This window comes from Suricata suricatta, chromosome 1 (assembly GCF_006229205.1).
Source record: "Suricata suricatta isolate VVHF042 chromosome 1, meerkat_22Aug2017_6uvM2_HiC, whole genome shotgun sequence".
Lineage (NCBI taxonomy): Eukaryota > Metazoa > Chordata > Mammalia > Carnivora > Herpestidae > Suricata > Suricata suricatta.
In genome coordinates, this window is record NC_043700.1 from 129636204 (window position 1) to 129657064 (window position 20861).

The window sequence follows — 20861 nt, forward strand, 5'->3', positions numbered from 1 at the left end:
GGAAGCTTTGTTATTTTTATTTTGCATAAGGGTAAAGGAACTTGATAAATGTCTATACACTAATGTATGAGGCGCCAGAATTTAAAACCAGGACTGCTTAATTCCAAAGCAACTGAAACAACGTAAGTCTCACTTTATCCATTATGTTTCCTGGCCATTGTCTGTCACGTTGACTTGTTTGTCTTCCGTACTCCATTAGCAATTATGGACTGTACTACACCACTTAACATTACCCTCTTTTGTATTGTTTGTTTGCTTGTTTCATCTGTGAAGTTCTTGTTTCACACAACAGTTATTAACTACCTGTTTATGTGACTCCACATTTGGCTTTTTTCTTATTTTTTAATAAAGCACAGCGCGAAAAATAAAAGAAAAGATGACTAAATGCAAAAATTTTGATTGTATTAGTCTTAATTACACATTGCAAAAAGTCCCTTTCAAAATGAGTTTAACTCTGCGTGGTCTCCCAGGGACTTTTTAGCGATCCCTGCAAAATTAATGCCTAAAAACAACGTAAGAGGACATTTGTGAATACTGATCACCCAAGCACATTAAACAGCGGCAGTTTGCTGGAAATCGCACCTACAGCACTGACTTCCTAACAAGGAAAGCTAGAAGATGCGGCAGTCTCTCAACTGCAGGCGCAACCCGGCTTTCCCCCTCCCAGCTCGGCCAGATGGAACTTTCCCTGCGAAAGCTCTGACGGAACGCCCGCTAGGGGTCACGTGGAGCTGCCGCGTACTCCCGCGCCTTGCGGAATGACGCGAGGCTCGGGTTGCCAAGGGGAGGGGCAAGGCGCCGCGGAAGGGGCGGGGCGAAGGAAGCCAGCCGGGAGGCGGGGCCGGTAGAGCAGAGGGGCGGGCGGAGAGGGGCGCGCGGGCGGGGAGGGCCCAGCGTATTATGGGATGCGGCGGTGGAATGGCGCTGGGCGCGTGATTTTGAACAAACCCGGGTCTGTGTCTCGGAGGCGCCGCCGCCGCCGCGGCTGCTGGGAGCCTAGGGAGCGCGGCGCGAGGAGCAGGCGGCGGCGCCGCCGGCTTTGGTAAGTGTCAGCCCTGGGGGAGGGGACATCTGAGCGGGCGGGCGGGAAGGGGGCGCTGGCCCCCACTGCGGGTGGTGGAACGGGTGGACGGCGCTGGACCGCCCCCTCTGGGGGTCTGGGCTGGTGGGTCTTGGCGGAGAGCGGGAACCTGGCGGCCGGGGCCGCCGCGCTTTATACCCGGGCCTCAAGGGGCGGGAGAATACTCCTGGTTCGGCCTCTTCCCGCCTGCACCCCGGAGGGCGGCTGTCACCCGGCAAGGCCGGCGCACGGCCGGCCGCCCGCCCTTCCCGGCAATCTGGAGGAAGAGTTCCGGCGGCTGTTGACACGCACCTTGCGTGGCCGGAGTAGCAGACTGTGTCAGCCCTGGGTTTCTGGGAACCGGTTTTGCTGCTGTGTCATTTTGTACCAGCCCTTCCTTTCCTTGCTGCCCGCCGCCCCGTTCTTCGTACGCCCTTTTGTATGATCTCTTCGTGTGTGTCCGTTTTCCTCGCGAAGCCCACCATCTAAATGTCATAATGTCCCCGAGGTGCACGGGGAAAGGGAGCGGGCCGGGACTTAGCTTGGCCAAGCAACGGTAAACACCAGGCACAGTGCGAATGGGACGGGGCTTGCGGGGTGTTGGGGGTGGGAATAAAGTTTAAAGATGAAGAAACTGGTTAAGACTTGAGATTCTCATCCTAGTCAAGCAGGCTGCATAGATGAAGAGCAATTGGACTGGGTGGTAGATAGCACTTGTTTAAAGCCTGAATCGACTGGCTTTTATATGGAGTTGTCATTCAAGAAAGGTAAGGAAATGAAATGGCTTTTTCAACTTCCACCTTACTCTTAGACTAACTTTGAAAAAAGACAGTGGAGTGGCCGTATTCTCAACCTTGAAATTCAGTTTGTTCATTTCAGGTAGATCTTTCAGAGTTTATACTGTAATTCACTGGTGAGTTTAGAATTTAGCTTTTGAATGGGCGATTACCATATCTTTCTGAAATTCACAAAGGTTACCAGTTTTGAGTTTTTTTTTTAATTCTGGTCTTGTCACAAGCCTGGCAGCTTATGGTTTTGTGTTATTTCTAGGATGATTAAAAATGCTTATGTTCTTTTTTAGTTATTAAATCGCATAATGAGAGTAGCTGTTGGGAAAAATGGGTATCTCTGGGGTCTTGTTCTAAAGCAAGCTGTTTAGTTTCTCGGTTTTGAACAAATATATCTGCGGCAAATTTTTAAAAATTTAGTGACTTAGATCTTAACATTTGGCAAATAGTTTTTGTTTAGAGGTGTATTTTCTGTATTTTAGAAATTGTTCATTCGTGAATAGGATCAGTATATTTTAAACCTACTTGGGTTTTGACATCTTAAACCAATGACAGATTGGAAGTCAGTGTTCACGGACAGAAATGGTGAGATGAAATTAAGTGAAGAGGAAAATAGTTGAAACTGTGTTTTTAGAATTACTCGTCTTGACCACATTATCAGCGGGAGGATCAGTGCCTGTAATTTACAAATGTGAGATCAGACTTGAATATGGGAATGGGTCGTTCTGTCAAAGTAGTGCTGAAGTGGAGGAAAACGTCATTCGGTTAATGACATTAAAGGTCTTGATCAGGTTTTTAGAATCTGAAATGAGCACAGTGAATAAAACGCATTCCGTCGTCTGTCCAAGTTGCTTTACTGAAAATGAAAGAGTTTGGGTTCTTTATTGTCCTTATGCCGCCTTCCGTGTGTCATTTGCTCTTCAAAACAAAAATATGCCAGACTTGGGACTCAGCAGGTAGAGCGACTTCCTTTCGCGTAGCTGCCGGGCCCGCAGAAGCACCATTTTTTCTCCGTGGGGTGAAAGGTCTCGGCGTGGGCTGTGTGTGCATTTGTATCTCCCTGTGCTTTTGAAGGTTGGCGGGGCGGGCGGGAGGTTTCCCCGGATATGTGGGTGTGCGCCTCTCCGGAGGGGAGGGCCGGGGAGGGGAGGAGGAGGAAGGGGGAGGTTACTGGCGGCGGCGGCGGCGGCGGCGGCCCGGGCTCGGGCTGTCGGGGAAGCTGCTGAGCTGTGATGGTGATGACGAGGTGAAAATGGCGGATCTTTCGAAATACAATCCCGGCCCCTGACATACCAGAGGCGGCGGCAGCGGCGGCGTCGCCACCCGGGCTCCCACCCCGGCCCCCGGGTCCCCTGTAGCGCTCGAGTTCGAGCAGACTGGGAAAGGAAGCGGCTGGCCAGAGCTACCGTGCACAGGCAAAACAAGCACCGCCCGGGCTCGGAATTGCCCGGGACCTTCTGGAGCCCCCACCTCGGAGCCGGAGGGAGGAGAAAGCGGCAACCGCCGGAGGTAGAGGGGAAAAGGGTATCCGAGGGCTTCTCTGCACTGAGATCTCTATTATTTAGGGGGTTGGTGGGTAAGAGAGGAATTGCGTTGTGGATCAAGGAATGACTAGTCCAGAGTGCAAAGAATCAGTAGCCTCGTAATGACATCAACATTATTCTACGAGTGTTAAGAGGGCTCGAGTTTGCTCTTATACCTAAGGCTGCTGCTGAGGCCTAGAGGAACCGCTAGCACTTACCATGATTTCCTGACTTAATATTTAAAACATCCACTGTGGCGGGTGTTGGTGTGGTGATGTTCAGTTTATAGGGTTTATGTTTCTTTAGGGGGGTAGAGCATAGGCATTTTATTCTGCATTTAAGCTCTGTGCCTTAGATCGTAGTCTATAACTTGTTGGGGTGTGGATGCTTACATTTTTTGAACGTAAATACCAGTTTTGTAACAATTAAAAATGTCTTTTTCTCTTATGGCTCTGTCATCCATAGAGTGACCCTTTAGCCCCTGCCGTTTGGCAAATGACAATTGAGATACTGTCAGTCATATTTTATGTCCATGTTTTTCCCTGCTTCCCCCTCCATTTCACGAATTTGGAGACAAAAGTTCTGGAATATTTTGCAATATGTAGATTTTATAATCCAAGGGAAATACAGCTGTGGGAGTTCTATTTTGACTCATAAGTTTTACCTTCGCTGTTAAGGGAGTTGTGATGGCTGCGAATTAAGTTGGGAGAGATGAATTGAGACCTATGCTTTATTCTGAATACTGGACTTGTTAGCTCTTTGTTTAAAGAGCTGGAGCATAGGAGTGATTGACTTTATCATGGCCAAAGTTTAATTTTGTTTGGTTCCTTAAAGATCCAGGTATGTTTTAGATGGTGCTACAGATTGCTCAGGAGTCTTTCTGCTTCCATACAGCAGTAGTGTTACTGAAAAGTTACATTTGAATCAAATTTTTATACATTAATTTGGGCCCTCTAGTTTTTCCAGCTTTTTAGTGGAAGGTTGGGTCAGTCCCATTTGACTATATGAGCCTGAACAGAGAGGTGAATATTTAAGAAACGCCCATCAGTAATGTTTATGAGTAGCAGTAATTTTTCTTATCCAAGTGTCCTACAAAGAGATGATGTCATAGAATGACATACAATATTATACATTATGTGTTTCATTCAGAGGAGAAGTATTTTGTGTGCATGTGTGTATGTAGCTTAGACATTTGGCTTTCATTCATTAGAAAAATAAGGGACCAAAAAAATTTCAGGGGAATTGTGGAGGTACTCAGAAGCTTTAGTTAATGAGTTTTTTTGTTAATCATTTGTCTGATGTTCTTGTATTATCCAGTCGGGATTTGGTTCTGTTTTTTTCTTACAGCTTTTATGTTGCATTTATTTGGTATATGTCAATTAAGGGCTAAGTAAGTAGCAAAACTCAGAATTTAGAAAGTAATTAAAATAAAGAGGGAGATTAAAATGCTTTTTCATTGGCTTTCCTTTTCTTTTAATCACAGAGGACTGTTGAATTTTTGTGATTCTTTGTGATTGCCTTTAAAGGCCAGTTTTCACCCTGTTAGAACAGTTGTCTATTACTAATTAGAAGTGTGTTACAGATGAAGGAAGAGTTATGCCACCCAAGATAGTGTAGAGTCATTTTGGGGGAAGAGGAGCATTATAGATTTTTCATTGCTTATTTCAAATGTTACTATTGGATATCTTTTATGTGTTATATACTGTGCTAGGAATAGAGGATATCTCAGATCATTGTCTCAGGAAACTTTCAGTTTAGGAATCAATGGGAGGTAAAGTTGGAAGGATGGGTTAGGTAGAGCTTTAATGCAGAAGGCCTTGAGAGTTACAGAAAATTTAATTTTTTGCAAGTTTTGTTTAAATAATCTCTATACTGTATGTGGGGATTGAACTCACCACCCTGAGATCAAGAGTCACATGCTTCTCCCACTGAGCCACCAGGGAGCCCTGACAGTTACAGAACATTTTAAAATAGAGTGACAGCGTCACAGATGCACTCAAGAGATACATTCTGTAGCTTTTCTGTAGGATGTGCTGTAGGTTAAAGTAGATGGAGATAAAGATACTATAGTAGGTTCCAAACTTCAGAGGGGGAAATTCTTGGTTGCATTGGGAAGGAGACATAGTGAAGGTGTAATCTGCATGTATATTACAGATTAATAGTTCTATGGAGAATCATCGAAGATGACAAGATTTTAAGCCCCGCTTCGATAGAATATCGAATGTGGTATACTATAAGTCAAATGAAAATTTCTTTTATTCTTTCTCCATCTAAATCATAGTAACCCTGCAAGTAAATGGAGGCTTAGGGAGATTACTGCTTAGAGTTATGTGTTAAACAAGTAGGAGAGCCAACATTTGGAAGTGAATCTGATTTGGATTCCCATGTTTTATCCATCATGTTAGTCTTAAGCATGAATAATACATATATATAGTCCCCCCTTTAAGGGGAAAAAATATGTACGTCCTTAGTATTGGCCTAAATAGTTTTATTAAAATATTTAATTTTTAGATGTATATAAGTATAAATTCCTTATGTTTAGTGCTTTTATGGAAGTATAAAACACAAGTAGATTTATAAAGGAAGTATAAACAAAACTGTAAAGCCAGTAAAACAAATTAAGTTTAGGGTAATGGATGATGTTGTTTTGCTGAAACAAACTCTTTCTTTGCATAGTGAACATACTATTGCCTATCTTGGCAAGGTGTGCAGTTTTCTATGAACTATATATCCTGTGATACTCCAGCTCCCTCACCACTTTTCTCTGTTTAAATGCTGCAAAGCTTTCCTCTTTAAGTCACAGATGGTTTGGCTTTTACTTAGCATAAATATATCATTTACCTTGTAAGACCCTTCTGTGCCTTTTTTTTAGACCTCCCCGATCTAGTACCATTGGTTGTGGGTATGAGGTAGTTATTCCGATGATCCAGAGTGCACTATTTAAAACAAATATCAAAATGAAAATACAGACTTTTCAAATATTCCTCAGGACGTCTGTGCTCCCAGTTTAGTTTGAGAAATGAAGTTACGTAGTTTTTTGAGCTGTCAGTGTTTGATTTTAGAAATCCTAGCTAAAATCCAAATGGTAGAGTTAACCAGTTAGCACTGGTGGTAAGATCTAGGTACAAAAGTAGAGTTCTTAAACACTCAGGTATTTGTCTAGTCTGACAAATTATTCACTCATCTGTAATATGAGGATAGATCACCACTTAATAATATTATATGCAAGAATGAAAACACTCACCTAGGCTGTCCTTTACCTGTAATTAATAAAGTAACAGTGTGTCAGCACTGATAATATTTCATGAAAAACTTTTTTATTAAAGAGAGCACATTATTGGGGGAGAGGAACAGAGAGGGAGAGAGAAAGAGAGAATCCCAAGCTTGTGGTCAACGCTGAGCCTGACAAAGGGCTCAGTCCCACAACTCTGGGATCATGACCTGAGCTGAAATCAAGAGTCTGATGCTCAACCAACTGAGCCACCCAGGTGCCCCTCTCTGAGGAACTCTTAAAAGGTGTAAAAGCATAGAGCATTTGCCATTTCTGTCATACATTATTTTTTATTTTCTGTTTGTTTTAATCATTCACTATCTTAAGTCAGACCTTCCATAAACCTGTCTTGAACTAATTGCTATAATAGCCTTCTAACTGGTCTCCCTGCCCTCAGTCCACTAAAATACTGAGATGAAGTTAATCTTCCCAGAGTACAACTATGATCATGCCATTCTTCTACCAATTTCTTAGCTTTGCCATGGCAAGATCTTTGGTTAATTACCCATAATGCCCTCTAAAGAGTTGGGAAGCAGTAAGTATTTTTTCATTAAATGACTGATAACAATCATAAGCTACTTAAAAATTAAGAGAACCTTGTCTGTCTTAAGATGAATATAATTGAAGAGGGTATTAGTTAAAAGTTAATTGAGTATTTAAAAACTTATTTGAAGAGGAGTTTCTCAGTTTGAGTGTTGTGAATTTGTTATTTTATTTGAAGTGTTGTGAAGTCTTAGAGCCCTATATAAAACTGTCTTACTCAAATAAACAAACCAAAGTTATCTTTGAGAGCCCAATGTAAATAATGCTAGAATTTTAGATGATACCTCTTCTCCATGGTTAAATTATTCATTCTTAAGTTTGTATTGAGAAACTATTATGTGGCAACCCTGTTGTAGGCATTGGAGATATGGGATCCAGTGATGAAGACAGATAAGTCTCAGTCCTCAAGGAGCTTGCATTCTAAAAAAGTAGGGGAGGATGAATGGTTGTGGTAAATGCTACGAGACACAATGCTAAGGACGGTGGAGATGAGAGTGAGGGTGCTATTTTAGGTAGAACTTAAAATGTAATACAGTTGAGACAAATACAGAAATCATTAGATTTCCTGAAATCAGTGAATCTTTAACTCTCATTAGATTTAAACCATTCAACCCTGTTCAACTGTGAGAAGGAAAAACTCAATGTTTGGCTTCACGAATCATACTTTGCTTTTAGAACTTTGTTTTATAAGCAAAAATATATATTGGCGGCATGAGGAATACATTGTATGTTCTGCCTTCTTTCCTACCATACCTTGACATGTAACCCTTTGTACAGATGGGGTGAAGTAAAACTTGGCCCTATTGGCTTATGAAAACCCTTTCTTTTCTTGGAGTGGTCCTCAACACAGTGATGATGAGGTTGCATGTGCTAGTACATATCTTCCATTCCTAAGGGATAAAATTAGAGTGATGATTCATGTAGCTACATGGCCAAACCCTTTCCTGCCATGCCCACAGCTCCTTTTCAGAGTTTCTTTTAGCACAGGCCACCATGCCATGCATGTGACCCTGATTGAAACAGATATAGATGTCTAACTATAAAGCATTTATCGTAGGCTGCTCAGTGGCTTTGAGGTGTGCTGTCTCCAGAATTCTGCACAGCCCCATACTGCATAGAGACTGGCCAAATCGATCAGACCTTTTCTTGTTAGAAGTTTGAACTTTACTCCGAGTTCAAGGGAGACTCTAGTCCTGTCATTCCTAGTCTTTTTTTAACAGGACAAATAAAAAGACATTCTGAATAGCAAGCTTCAAAATATATGAAGCCAAAAGGCATAGACAAGGAGAAATAGACAAATCCACAATCATGTTTGGGGATTTTAACAGTCTTCTCAGTAATTGATAGAAGAAGAAAAAGTAACAATATAGAAGATATGAACAACACTATCAACCAACTTGATAAAATTGACATTTGTAGAACACTGCTGTCAGCAACTGTAGAACACATGTCCTTTTCAGGTGCACTAAGGTAGACCACATACTGAGCCATACAACAAGTCTAATTTGGAATAATGGAAATGTTGTAGAGTATCACATTCTTTGGCAATAAATAGTAAATTAGAAATCAATAATAAGATGGAAAATCCTCAAACATTTGGGAGTTATATAGCATGTCTTTATTTTTCCATGGTTCAAAGATAAAATCACATGGAATATTGAAAATACTTGAAATTAATAATAATAAAAACCTACGGAATGCAGCAACAGTTTGAGGCAAAATTTTAATATTAAGTGTTTATTTTAGGAAAGAAGAAAGGTTTAAAATCAGTAAAACTAAGAGCTTTAGACGCTTTTTTTTCTGCGAAGAGCCAGATGGGAACTATTTTAGGTGTTGAAGGCCATGTTGTTTTATATAATTTATATATACTCCCCTCACCCCTGCTATTTAAAAATATAAAAACCATTCTTAACTGGAGAGCAGTAAACAGACTATGGGCCTGATTTGGTCTGTGGACTATGGTTTACTGAACCCTTATCTCTGCTTCCATCTTAAGCTTCTAAAAACAAATTAAAGAACAAATAAATGAAAAGCAAGCAGAAGAAAGAGATAAACGTAATAGTTGATTAAATTAAAAATGGATAAATAATTGCGATAATCAGTGAAGCCAAAATGGTTCTTTGAAAAGATGAATAAAATTGATACCTCTCAGGCCAGACTAATGAAAAAAGAAAAAAGAAAAAACACAGAAATTCCAAAATGAGGAGTGAAGTGTTGACATTTCAACAGACATTAATAAAAGAATATTATGTATAACAATGCTAACAAATTTGACAACTTAGAGGAAATAGATAAATTCCTTGAAGGACACAAACTATCAAATATCAAAGGCACTGAATAATCTGGACCCTACATCTACCAAAGAAATTGAATCTATACTTTAAAAAACAAGAAAGATTATGTCTAGATGGCCTCATTGTTGAGCTCTAACAAACATTTCAGGAAGAAATAGTAACAATTCTATGCTCACTTGTCTGAAAATTGAAGAGGAAGGAACATGCCCCAACACATTTTATTAGGCTAGCAGTATCCCCAGACAGCCACTGTGGGAAAAAGAACTACTCACCAGTGTCCCTCATGAGTGCAGAAAAAATATTAGGAAATAGAATTCAAGCATATATACAAAGTACAATACGTCCTGACTGAGTAGGGCTTATTTCAGGAATGCAAAATTGGCTTAATAATAAAAAAATTAAAAATTCAGAGGCCAAAAGGAAAAGCTGTGTGATTATCTCATTATTTGCAGAAAAAGCATGTGACAAAAGTAACCATTTATGATGGGGAAAAAAAAAAAAGAAACCCTCTGAACTCTGCAAACTGGAATATTAGTTTGCTTCCTCAACCTGATAAAGGGGATTTATGAAAAACCCACAGCTAACATATGAGATTGGTAACAAGGCAAAGCTGTCTTCTCTTATCACTTTATTCAACATTTTACTGGCGGTCTTAGTGCGGTAAGGCAAGGAAAAGAAAAGACATGCTGATTGGAAAGGAAGAAATACAGACATTATTCTCAAACAATGTGGATTATGTTTGTAGAAAATCCTAAGAGATCTACATCAAAAAGCTACTAAAATTAATACGTGAGTTTACCCGGGTTATAGACTACATGGACAATATAAAAAAACAACAGTTCTATATATTAGTAACAATTGGAAAGTTGGAGAAAAAAAACCTTTTGCAGTCCATCAAAAAACATGAAATGCTTAGGGGTAAGTTTATGTGCAAGACCTGTACACTTGAAGTATAAAACATTTACTGAGATAAGTAGCTAGGGTGATATACTATTGGGAGACAGTTTTTCATTGCTCTTTGCATTCCTGCACCTCTTGCAAGTGAGGCAGTGACTGCCCATTTAAATGATCATTTCTAGGATGTATGTATAGCATACAGCCTTGAATGATAGAAATAGTGACTTGTGCTGTAGCCAAGGACAGATTTGCTTATTGTGCATTATAATAAAGATAATATCTTCCTGTGGATGAAAGGGCAGGTGTGCTTCAGCCCATTATAAATGAATCAGGTTCTCTGAGCTCAGGGTTCTTAGTTGTGATCCAAACCCCTTGCCTGCATAGTATCTTCCTGAGCCTCTCCATATCTACCCCGTGGGACTTGTGGGCAACTGGAAGAACGCATATACACATGGTGCTCTCATGTTCCTGGCTGTACTGTAATAAGTCCTGTGTCTCTACCTAGGATTACTGTATGGCCTGCAGTATGTATGAAATGGTAACAGGATACTTTGTTAGCTTACAAAGAGGGTCTAAAATCTCAGATTGCTCATAGCTGTTGGCAGTTTGGGCCATGAAAATGGCGTACTGGCAGAGACATCGCTTTATGAAAGATGAAAGATGAGAGCCATGTCAGCTAGCTTAGGGAATATGAAAGATTCGGGCATCTGGTAGTGAATGGTGTCACCCAAGTGGTGGACAAGGGTGGCAGGGGGATAAGTGTTCCAGTGTTCTACCTCTTAATGGATATTTAGGATCTAAACCAAGAGCCCAGACGGTGCTTTGGTTGTTGTACACTCAACTCCATAACCCAGCTGAAAGGCAGTGTGGCTATAGTCGCTGAGTTAAGAAGTCCCCAAAGCTGAGATAATGGTGTCATAGGATGAGAATTTTGGGTGAGTCAGAAGTTTGTTTAGTTGAGTTGGAACTGTGGGTACTTGAAACTGAAAGTAAATTCATTGCCAATCCGCTGTCTCCTGTGACTTGATTTCTCCCTCCTCCTACACTACTTCTGGTGCTTTAAGGAGAGAGATGAATAGAGGTTGGGCAAAGATCTCCCTGTCCTTACGGGGGGTGGGGGGGGACCAAAGGCCATACGACATGTCTAAATATGCTGGTGGAGCCTCAGCCATGGAGTCAAACTTCCATGGCTCTGTTGGATACTAGCACCCAAGTCATCATCCCGCCTTGTTCTGTGGGGAATAGAGTATGCAGATGCAACTGATGGGGCCTGGACAAGATGTGCAGTAGGGAAGGGAAGCTATGAGACATGGCTGGCCGAGCCCTTTGTTGTTATGTACTATTGTTGTGACTGCCATTGCTAAAGGTATAATTGGTGTTAATGTTTTTACATGTCTACTTTAAATTCCCACAAATATCTGAGGGGATTCTCCTGATCAGAAAGAGCTGCATGTAGAGAAGTGTTAGTACTTTGGGGTCTCAAAATAGTAGTGATTCCTTCGAGCTACACGTTATTGTGACTGATGATTTTATAGTATATATAAAGAGCTTAGCCAACTCAATAAGAAGACAAAAAAAAAGCCAGTATTTTTTTTAAAGGCAAAAGATTTTAACAGGCACTTTTCAAAAGAAGATGCACAAATACACTGCACATATAAAAAGTTGCTCACTGTTATTAGTCATTTGGGCATTGCAAGTGAAAACCACTATGAGATATCATTTCACACCCATTAGAATGGCTAAAAAGACTGATAATACCAATTGCTAGCGAGGACGTGGAGCAGCTGGAAGGAACTCTTGCACATTGCTGGTGGGTGTATACAGTGGTACAGCCAAGTTGGGAAATAGTTTGGCAGTTTCATGGAAAGTTAAAAATAAATTTACCTTATGACCCAGCAAGTCTACTACTTTGTCTTTATTCAGAAAATATGAAAATGCCATCCATAACAAACTAGCAGTGTTATTTATAAGAATCCCCAACTGGAAACACTCCATTTGCAGGTGAATGGTTAAACAAATTGTGGTTAATTGGTATGATAGAATATTACTCAGCAATAAAAAGAAACAGAACTCCTAGTAAGTGAAGGAATGCAGGTAAATCTTAATCATGTTGTATGGTTCCTTTATGTCACAAGTATATAATATATATTCTGTTTATGTGACATTCTAGAAGGACAAAAGTCAAAATTAATCTGTAGGAATAGAATAGTGGTTGTGCAGGGTGAGATTTTTGGGGTAAGGGATTGACTGTAAAAGAGTAGACTTGTTTTTTCTTCATTAAAAAAATACCATTGGTAAAAGTTTAAGGCAATGTAATTTTGTGATTAAAATTTTCAACTTTGGTATCATAAAACATATCCTGAGGTTGAGTCTGGGCTCTATCATTTACTAGTATGTGACCTTAGGCAGATTATATAACCCAAGTTTCTTCATCTGTAATATGGGAGTGGTAAAGATACTGTCTCAGAATGGTTGTGAGGATAAATTATGCTATCGTTGGTATATAGCGAGCATTCAATGATTAATTTTGGCACTATTAGTATTTATTAATGATAATAATTATTGATTGCTTATGTCTGTTACTCTTAATCTCAGAATGGGTGTTGCATTTTTGTATTTTAAAAAATGGAAGAAGAGAAAGAACTGCTGATTAGGTTTCTGTGGATCTTTAATGTTGTATGGTCAAGTAACATTACTATTTAGTCAGTTATGAACATGATGTACTCTCTCTAATATGTGAAGATAAGGGTACTGACTCCTTTATTGGAAGTTCTGCATAACCTTTGGCTAAAAGCATCACAGTTCTAGGGTGCCTGAGTTACTCGGTTGTGTCTGACTTTAGCTCAGGTTATGAGCTTATGGTTCGTGAGTTTAAGCCCTACATCGGGCTGATGGACTCACTGCTGTCAGCTGAGAGCCCACTTTGGATCCTCTGTCTCCTTTTTTCTCTGCCTTTCCCCTGCCCACACATGCGTGCGCATGTGCTCACACTTGCTGTCTCTCAAAAATAAACATTAAAGAGATAAAAGCATCACAGTTCTGATTTATTCATAATTTGCTTTATTATTATTACCCCTTTTTTTGTATTAGACTGTTATGCCTTTTAAATGGTTCCTTTTTGACATTTTTAAAAATTATTTATGTTTATTTATTATTGATGCAGAGAGAAACAGAGCACGAGTGGGGGAGGGGCAGAAAGAGAGTGAGACACAGAATGTGAAGCAGGGTCCAGGCTCTGAGCTGTCAGCACAGAGCCTGATGCAGGGTTTGAACCCACAAACCGTGATATCATGACCTGAGCTGAAGTCAGAGGTTTAACCAACTGAGCTACCCAGGCGCCACTTGACCTTTTAAATGGCTAAGAAGTATTTGAGAATCTTCTTTCCAAATAAAGGTGTTTTTTTTTTCATATGAAGCTAACTGATCACACTTGAGCCAAATAAGTCATTTAATCTGGATTTGCTGAGATGGATTACGCTAGAACTCCTTTAACATTACTTTGAGTATTTAATGGATTTTTATAGATGGCAAACTACCTTCATTTTAGGACCTAGCTCCCTCGAGATTTGAAGATATTTTCCAGTATTTGTTTACATTTAAATCTTCCTTTATGTGAATCAGCAATTTTCAAGTTTGTCAGTTGGAAAAATAACTGGCAAGAAATAAAATGAGCAGACATATCAAAAGGTAAAGAGTTTCAGAGTAGGCATTGGGAAGGAGTTTCCTGTAATTATGTGACCTGCTATTGATTGAATGCAGTATACTTTTTGATTGAGACACAGTCAATGAGAATATTTGCTTCTACTTTTGTGTGCCGTCTGACTTATTTCAGATTCTTGAGATTTGACGATATGTTGGAGTGGTTTAAGCCAAATAGACATCAGGAATAGCTTTTACTCAATTATACATCAGTAATAAATGATGATTTTGTCACTTGCATTTTTAAAATCTTTTTTTCTTAAATCTGTTTTGAAAATTAGTAATTTATTCATTTTCAACTTTATTGCAGCGCCTGATCAACTTTCTAGCTGGAGAACGATCATGGAGGTGGTGCCAGCCGAGGTGAATAGTTTGCTTCCAGAGGAGATAATGGACACTGGTATAACTTTAGTGGATGATGATAGTATTGAGGCTGTTATTGTTTCATCCCCAATTCCCATGGAGACAGAACTGGAAGAAATTGTCAACATAAATTCTACTGGTGACTCTACAGCCACGCCCATTTCCACGGAACCAATCACAGTGTACAGTAACCACACTAACCAAGTTGCAGTGAATACCACAATTACTAAAGCAGATTCTAATACCACAGTGAAACCAGCTTTTCCAAGTGGCCTTCAAAAACTTGGTGCTCAGACTCCTGTGACTATATCAGCCAATCAGATTATTTTAAACAAAGTATCACAGACATCAGATCTTAAACTTGGCAATCAGACCCTTAAACCAGATGGACAGAAGTTAATTTTAACAACTTTGGGCAAGTCTGGTTCACCAATTGTTTTAGCACTACCCCATAGCCAACTACCCCAGGCTCAGAAAGTTACAACTCAGGCCCAGTCAGGAGATGCTAAGTTACCACCGCAGCAAATTAAAGTAGTTACCATTGGAGGGAGGCCAGAGGTGAAACCTGTCATTGGTGTCTCAGCATTGACCCCAGGAAGTCAACTGATTAATACAACAACTCAGCCCTCTGTGTTACAGACCCAACAGTTAAAAACAGTACAGGTAAAAGAAAAAAAAGGGGGCTTATTAATTCAAATGCATGTTAAAAATTAAATTGATTCATAGTTGTGTTTGTAGGGTAATTAAATGCATAGTTGTTACTGAATTCTTTTGAATGTTGCTTTTAGTGATTTTGTGGTTGTTTTGTTTTGGTTTTTTTTGTAAAATTTGATATGTCTGATGCTTTGAAAATGTTTGCTAGAGGACATAGGGCAAACTTAATTTCTGTTAAATTTTCCAATTTAGTGTATTTATAGCTTTTACCTCATTTTTAAATGCATTTTATTCTTAGTAGTAGTTTGCAAGTATGCTCTGCTGGTATAAAGATACCAGAATTGCTGCTAGGCTGTTAAAAAATCATTGAGACATAATTTTTTTCAGTTAACAGATAGCCAAAGTCTAGGAAAACTTGCTGCTCTGAGAAACCCTTGGAGCCAGCAATAGCACATACTAGCCAGCGCGTGCCACCTCTTTGCAGTTTATTGTCCATTGCCATCACTTGTGTTTGCAGTGTGGAAAGGGCAGTGTCACATGATGGAAGGTAACATGTTGGCTTTAGAATTGGATCAGCTGGATTTGAGTGACCTCAAGGCTACCCTATCACCTGTGGAACTTTGGGTTGGTTACTTCTCTAAGTTTTTTACTTTAGCTGAAAGATGGCTAATTTGATCATGATGAAATACATAGTAAAAGATAGTATTGATGTAGTTCTCAAAACTTTGAGGATTCTTCAAAAGGGTTCCTAAAAAAAAAAAAAAGGTTCCTATTATTAGTATGAATAGGATCCCAAGGTAGAAAGTTAACAGAACATACATTAAATGGTTCCTAGTTTTTTATGCTCAAATAGGCCTTTTGAGGTCACCACTGCTCTTAAAATAAAATGATCCACTCAATATCAGGAAACACAAATGCATTCCCTGTTTGAAAGGTTCACCTTTCAGAAAAAATGGAGAAGCCATGAATTAGAGAACTCATGCAGGTATATAAGGAAGTAGGAAAATTTGGGGAGCTATCCACATTCAACTGACACTAGAAATAATATTTCTAGTTATTTTGGTTATTATGTTTGCAAAATAACTGGAAACTTATTTTTCTTGGGTTTTTTTATTTAAGCACTTTGTATAATTTCTCAAACCTTGTAATTTTCCCATGTTCCTCCTGCCATGATTAAATAGTTAATGCTCTTTTCTTTCTTGTTCATTATCATCTCTCACTTATCTCCGACTTCCTTTTACTTCTTTTGAAGAGAATCTCTTGAATGGCATATACTAACACCATCAAGCATCTTGTCCTCAGCTTGTTTTTGAAATCAGTTTTAAAACTTGTTTTTATTAGTTTACCAGAGTTTATCTGGCTTTGGAGATGTGGATCATAACCACGTTCATAATAAACTGATAATGAAAATCAGAAGGTCATTTTTTTCATTTATTAGAGCAATATATATATATATGTATATATATATATATATGCTGTTTCATGACCAGTTTACTTGTATCTACAGGGTTTCTACTACAGTCTCTAAGTACTGACTATGAAAGCATTTATTTTTGTTACTTATATAAAACCTGATTCTATTTATTTAAAAAAGAGCTTTAAAAAAAACAAACAACAAAAGACCCCAGCTAGAATATTGTTCCACTTGTCCAGTTATTTTTGGGCAACTCAAATCTTTCCAATTCAAAAATTAAAAAGCTACAAAGCTCTAAAGCATAGGGGAAAAAAAACCCAAATAAGCTACACATCTGTATATTTCCTCTCTAGGCACCAGAATATTTGGTTTAGTATTAGACCGTGTATATGATTCTCTGGTTTTTTTCCTAGACAGCCCTCAGCGTTGTCTTAAGTTTAATCAGAGTATTGAAACTGTTAGGGTGTGGACAGCAGGTAAGGGTGGAAGAAGGAGACCCATCTTGAAAAATGAAGGAAAGAGGTGACAGTTGAGGCCAGAGGCAGTAACAAAGAAGTATAGTTACACTTAATTATAGATACATAAACACTGTCCCATGTTTCTTGTGTGTAGTATATAAAAGTAATTAATAACTAACAGTTTAGAACAACATAGCTACTTATTAGTTGCTGAATCTATATAATACAGTGCCAATAATTACCTGCATGTATTATTTGATCATATATTTGGCCATATTTGTAAATTTCCTTTTTTGATTCATTTTTGTCTTTATCTGTTGGTTAAATAATTTATCCTTTGCTTCACTTAATAATTTTGTTCTAGTGTAGTTTAGACTTTATAATGCAAAAAGTACAGTTCCTTGAAGGAATTATGTTGCTTTAAATAATGAGCCACTAAAGAAATGTAGCCATGGGGCCAAATTGGAGTTATTCATTTGAATAATTAATGAGCCTTTGGTTGTATTGTTTATATTTTCCCCTGATTGGTAAGTATTCATATGTTCATATGATTGTGAAAATCAATTAAAAATGGAGAAATACTCTAAGCTCTTAAAAGAATATTTACTATAAGACATGGGTTTCTAAGAACATCAGTACTTTCATTTTTAGAGATTATTAGTATTAAGTCAGTAAATGACATATTCTGACTTATTTAAAAATTTTAAGCCTATAAATACAGTTGGGAAATATATCCCCTGTATGTCTCCCAAATTGCATCAGTCTTTTAAAAGTATGGTTATACATTTATTTGAGTATATCAGTTTTGCAAGCCAGGTATTTTCTTTTTAATTAAAAAAATTTTTTTTTCCTGAGAGATAGAGTGAGAGAGACAGAACACCAACAGGGGAGGACAGAGAGAGAGAGAGAGAGAGAGAGAGAGAGAGAGGGAGGGAGAGAGAGGGAGAGAGGATCCAAAGGAAGCTGTAGGCTCCAAGCTGAGCTGTCAGCACAGAGCCCAACTGGGGCTCAAACTCATGAACTGTGAGATCATGACCTGAGCCAAAGTCAGATGCTTCACTGATTGAGCTACCCAGGTACCCCAGGATGAATATTTTTTTATGTAGTAATGGATCTCCTTGTTTTGTTTTTTAAAAAAATGACCTGTATTTCAATTATATTTTGTTTTGTCAGTAACATGTTCTGAGTGTAAGAAAGTAACATATTCTAAGTATAAAGGTAATGTTATTTAATTTATAATTTGAGCACAAAGCTGATATTTATCTAGTTCTGTGATCCGTTGCAGCTTCTGGTATACTTACGTTATTCAGATTGGTCGTGTTTATTCTTTTAAAATTTTTATTTCCAATAATAGCAATTTCAGGGCTTCAATTTTCATATCTGACAATATATCATGTATTTAATGTCTTCCCTCTCATAACTGAATTTCTGCTTTTAACTTTTAGAAGAACTATATCTTTACATACATTGATAATTTCAATATTAAAACATTGATAACTCTATCCTCCTTGACTTGTGGAGAATCTTAGTTTGGGTGAACAGTGTTTCAGTATAATTTAAGATCAGTGATGAATAAATATAGACCCTACCTTCAAAGGATTGATAGTCTAGTAAACAGTATTTTAGCGAATAATATTTCTAGAGGCTTTGTCTTTAGAATAGTCTGTTTTGCCAAACTTGTCTGTATCGTAGGGTATTAACTTATTCAGTTCTTTGTTTATCTACCCTGATAAATAGATCTAAAGCTGAAGATCTAATCATAAGACTGTCTTTAATGTGTATTTATATTTTGCTTCCAGGGGCCAATGTAATTGCATTTACAGGTGGCTTCATCATTGGCACTATGCTTTCTTAAATGACTCTATCTTTTTATTATTGAATAGTTTGTTATTTTGAGAAAGAATATTGCTATGTCATAATTTTTATTATAATTATTAAGTAAGCATTATTATTAAACATTAAAATTATTTTTAAATACTTGTTTGGTTTTCATCATATGCATATTGTCCTTCAAACTGAAATAAGGATTTACAATAAAATGGAAAAGTATTGCTATATATGGGCTTAAGAATGGGATCATACTAGTATTTTGGTGAATGGCTGCATTTTAGATGTTTTTAACATTAATACTTAGGTATATTCTGTTAAATGAACTGGTTTCACATGTATTTCTGTATATCAATATTCTGTTTAATTTTGTTTGAATAGGTGTTTTACAGAAACAAATGGCCTTCATAGTTATTTGTATATTTCAGATTGCTAAGAAGCCTCGAACACCAACCTCTGGTCCAGTAATCACGAAGCTGATCTTTGCAAAACCAATTAATAGTAAAGCAGTTACAGGACAGACAACTCAAGTATCACCACCAGTCATTGCAGGTTATATTTCTTTATAGTTTATTAAGCTATATATTTACCTTCCTTTTAGGTTTAAGAAAGGCTGTTCTGCCATCTTAAAATGCTTTAGTCAACAAGTAGAGTTATTATTATAAACTAAACTAGTTAATAAGAAATGTTAACTATTTAAATGTGTGCTCTGAGCAAAATGCCTTATCTCAAAATCAGTCCATTACTTTATTCGCCTTAGTTTTTTTGGTAGAATTGTAACAGGAAAGGCAAAGTCTGAAACTCCAGGAATACTAGTGAACATTTACCTAGTGTTTACCACATACCTCACACTATTCTTAGCCCTTTACATTTGCTGACTTATATAGTCCTCGGGTAATCCTGTGAGGTAGGTACTAATAACAGCCCCATTTTACCACTAGTAAACGGCCAAACTGGGATTTGAACCCAGGCAGTTTGTCTCTAGAGCACAGATAGCTAAGTCTCATACACATGAGAGTACGGTATTTTGTGGTTTGTTTGTTTTTGGTTGCAGTATGCTTTATATGCAATTTTCTATGAACAGAAAATGGTCACAATGATAGTAATTACTTAAGTGATAACAGAATTTTAGCTATATTTACCAGCAAATTCTTTGGTGTGGCCCAGAGCTCTTTATTATATACTTTAATAATTTGTCATCACCAATAACTATAACACCTCAAATCTGTAAATATTTTATTTTCTTTATTAGTTAATCTGTATTCCCAGTTGGGTAGTTCTTTGACTTTGAGATCTCTGATCTATTAATCATTCTACTTCTCACTCAGAATCACTTCCTCCCTTCCTCAGATTCTTCCTTAGTCAGGATAAGTCCATGACCCATAATTATCACTTCATTGCAAACACCAAAGATACTCCTTTCCCTTTCTCTTTCTGTAATGGCTTAAGTCCAGCACTCTTACTACTCTTTGCCTGGCAAGCAGCTGAATACTTCTAGAGAGGTACACCCATGGTGACTGGTCTTTAATTCAGAGCCCTACTAATGTGATGGTTTTCACCACTTAGGAGCTCATTTCTAATTTCCTCTGGATGGTGGACTTTGACTAGAGACTTTCAAATGCTAATTACCCATTCCTAGAACGTGTGATCTTGAGGAAGGCATTTCAAATGTTAACTAACCATGAGGGGTGGTTGGAAGGGGATATATAGTAAAACCAGGGACTATCGTTTTTTTAAATAAATTTATAGACAGTAGGCATCTCTGAAGTCAGTGGCAGTCATCTGTCATTTTCCTGAGGCTTTGAATTGTGTTTTGGGAGGCTTCTCATTTTAGCAAGTGAGGCATGGAAAGATTGTAGTTTGAGGGCAGTGTTGTGGGTGAATGACTTTTCCCTTTTGGCCCTCAGCAGAGATATGTGATGTTAAAGGAGACTGGTGTCTTGAGGGCTGTCATAGAGGCAGGTATAGCCCCAGAGGAAAGATTGGAAAGCATTGGGATTTGGAACTGGTTCAAGAAGTGGGCTTCAGTTGGCTGAAAGTAAGGAAGGTTTTGATGTATTGATGAAAAAG

The 20861-nt window shown here is 38.4% G+C and overlaps 1 protein-coding gene across 4 annotated transcripts in view; it reads left to right on the forward strand.

The window, feature by feature from the left end:
• Positions 1-891: 891 nt before the first annotated feature.
• LIN54 (lin-54 DREAM MuvB core complex component) overlaps positions 892-20861 on the forward strand; it is a 65118-nt gene continuing 45148 nt past the window's right edge. The window contains exons 1-3 of one of the 4 annotated variants that reach the window (XM_029944136.1): positions 892-1042; positions 14386-15101; positions 19220-19343. In XM_029944136.1, the coding sequence (XP_029799996.1) occupies positions 14418-15101; positions 19220-19343 (808 nt within the window). In that variant the 5' untranslated portion in view covers positions 892-1042; positions 14386-14417. Of the gene's footprint in view, positions 1043-3046; positions 3358-14385; positions 15102-19219; positions 19344-20861 lie in introns of those variants that run through there. The other 3 variants (XM_029944150.1, XM_029944145.1, XM_029944158.1) reach the window with 3 other exon arrangements.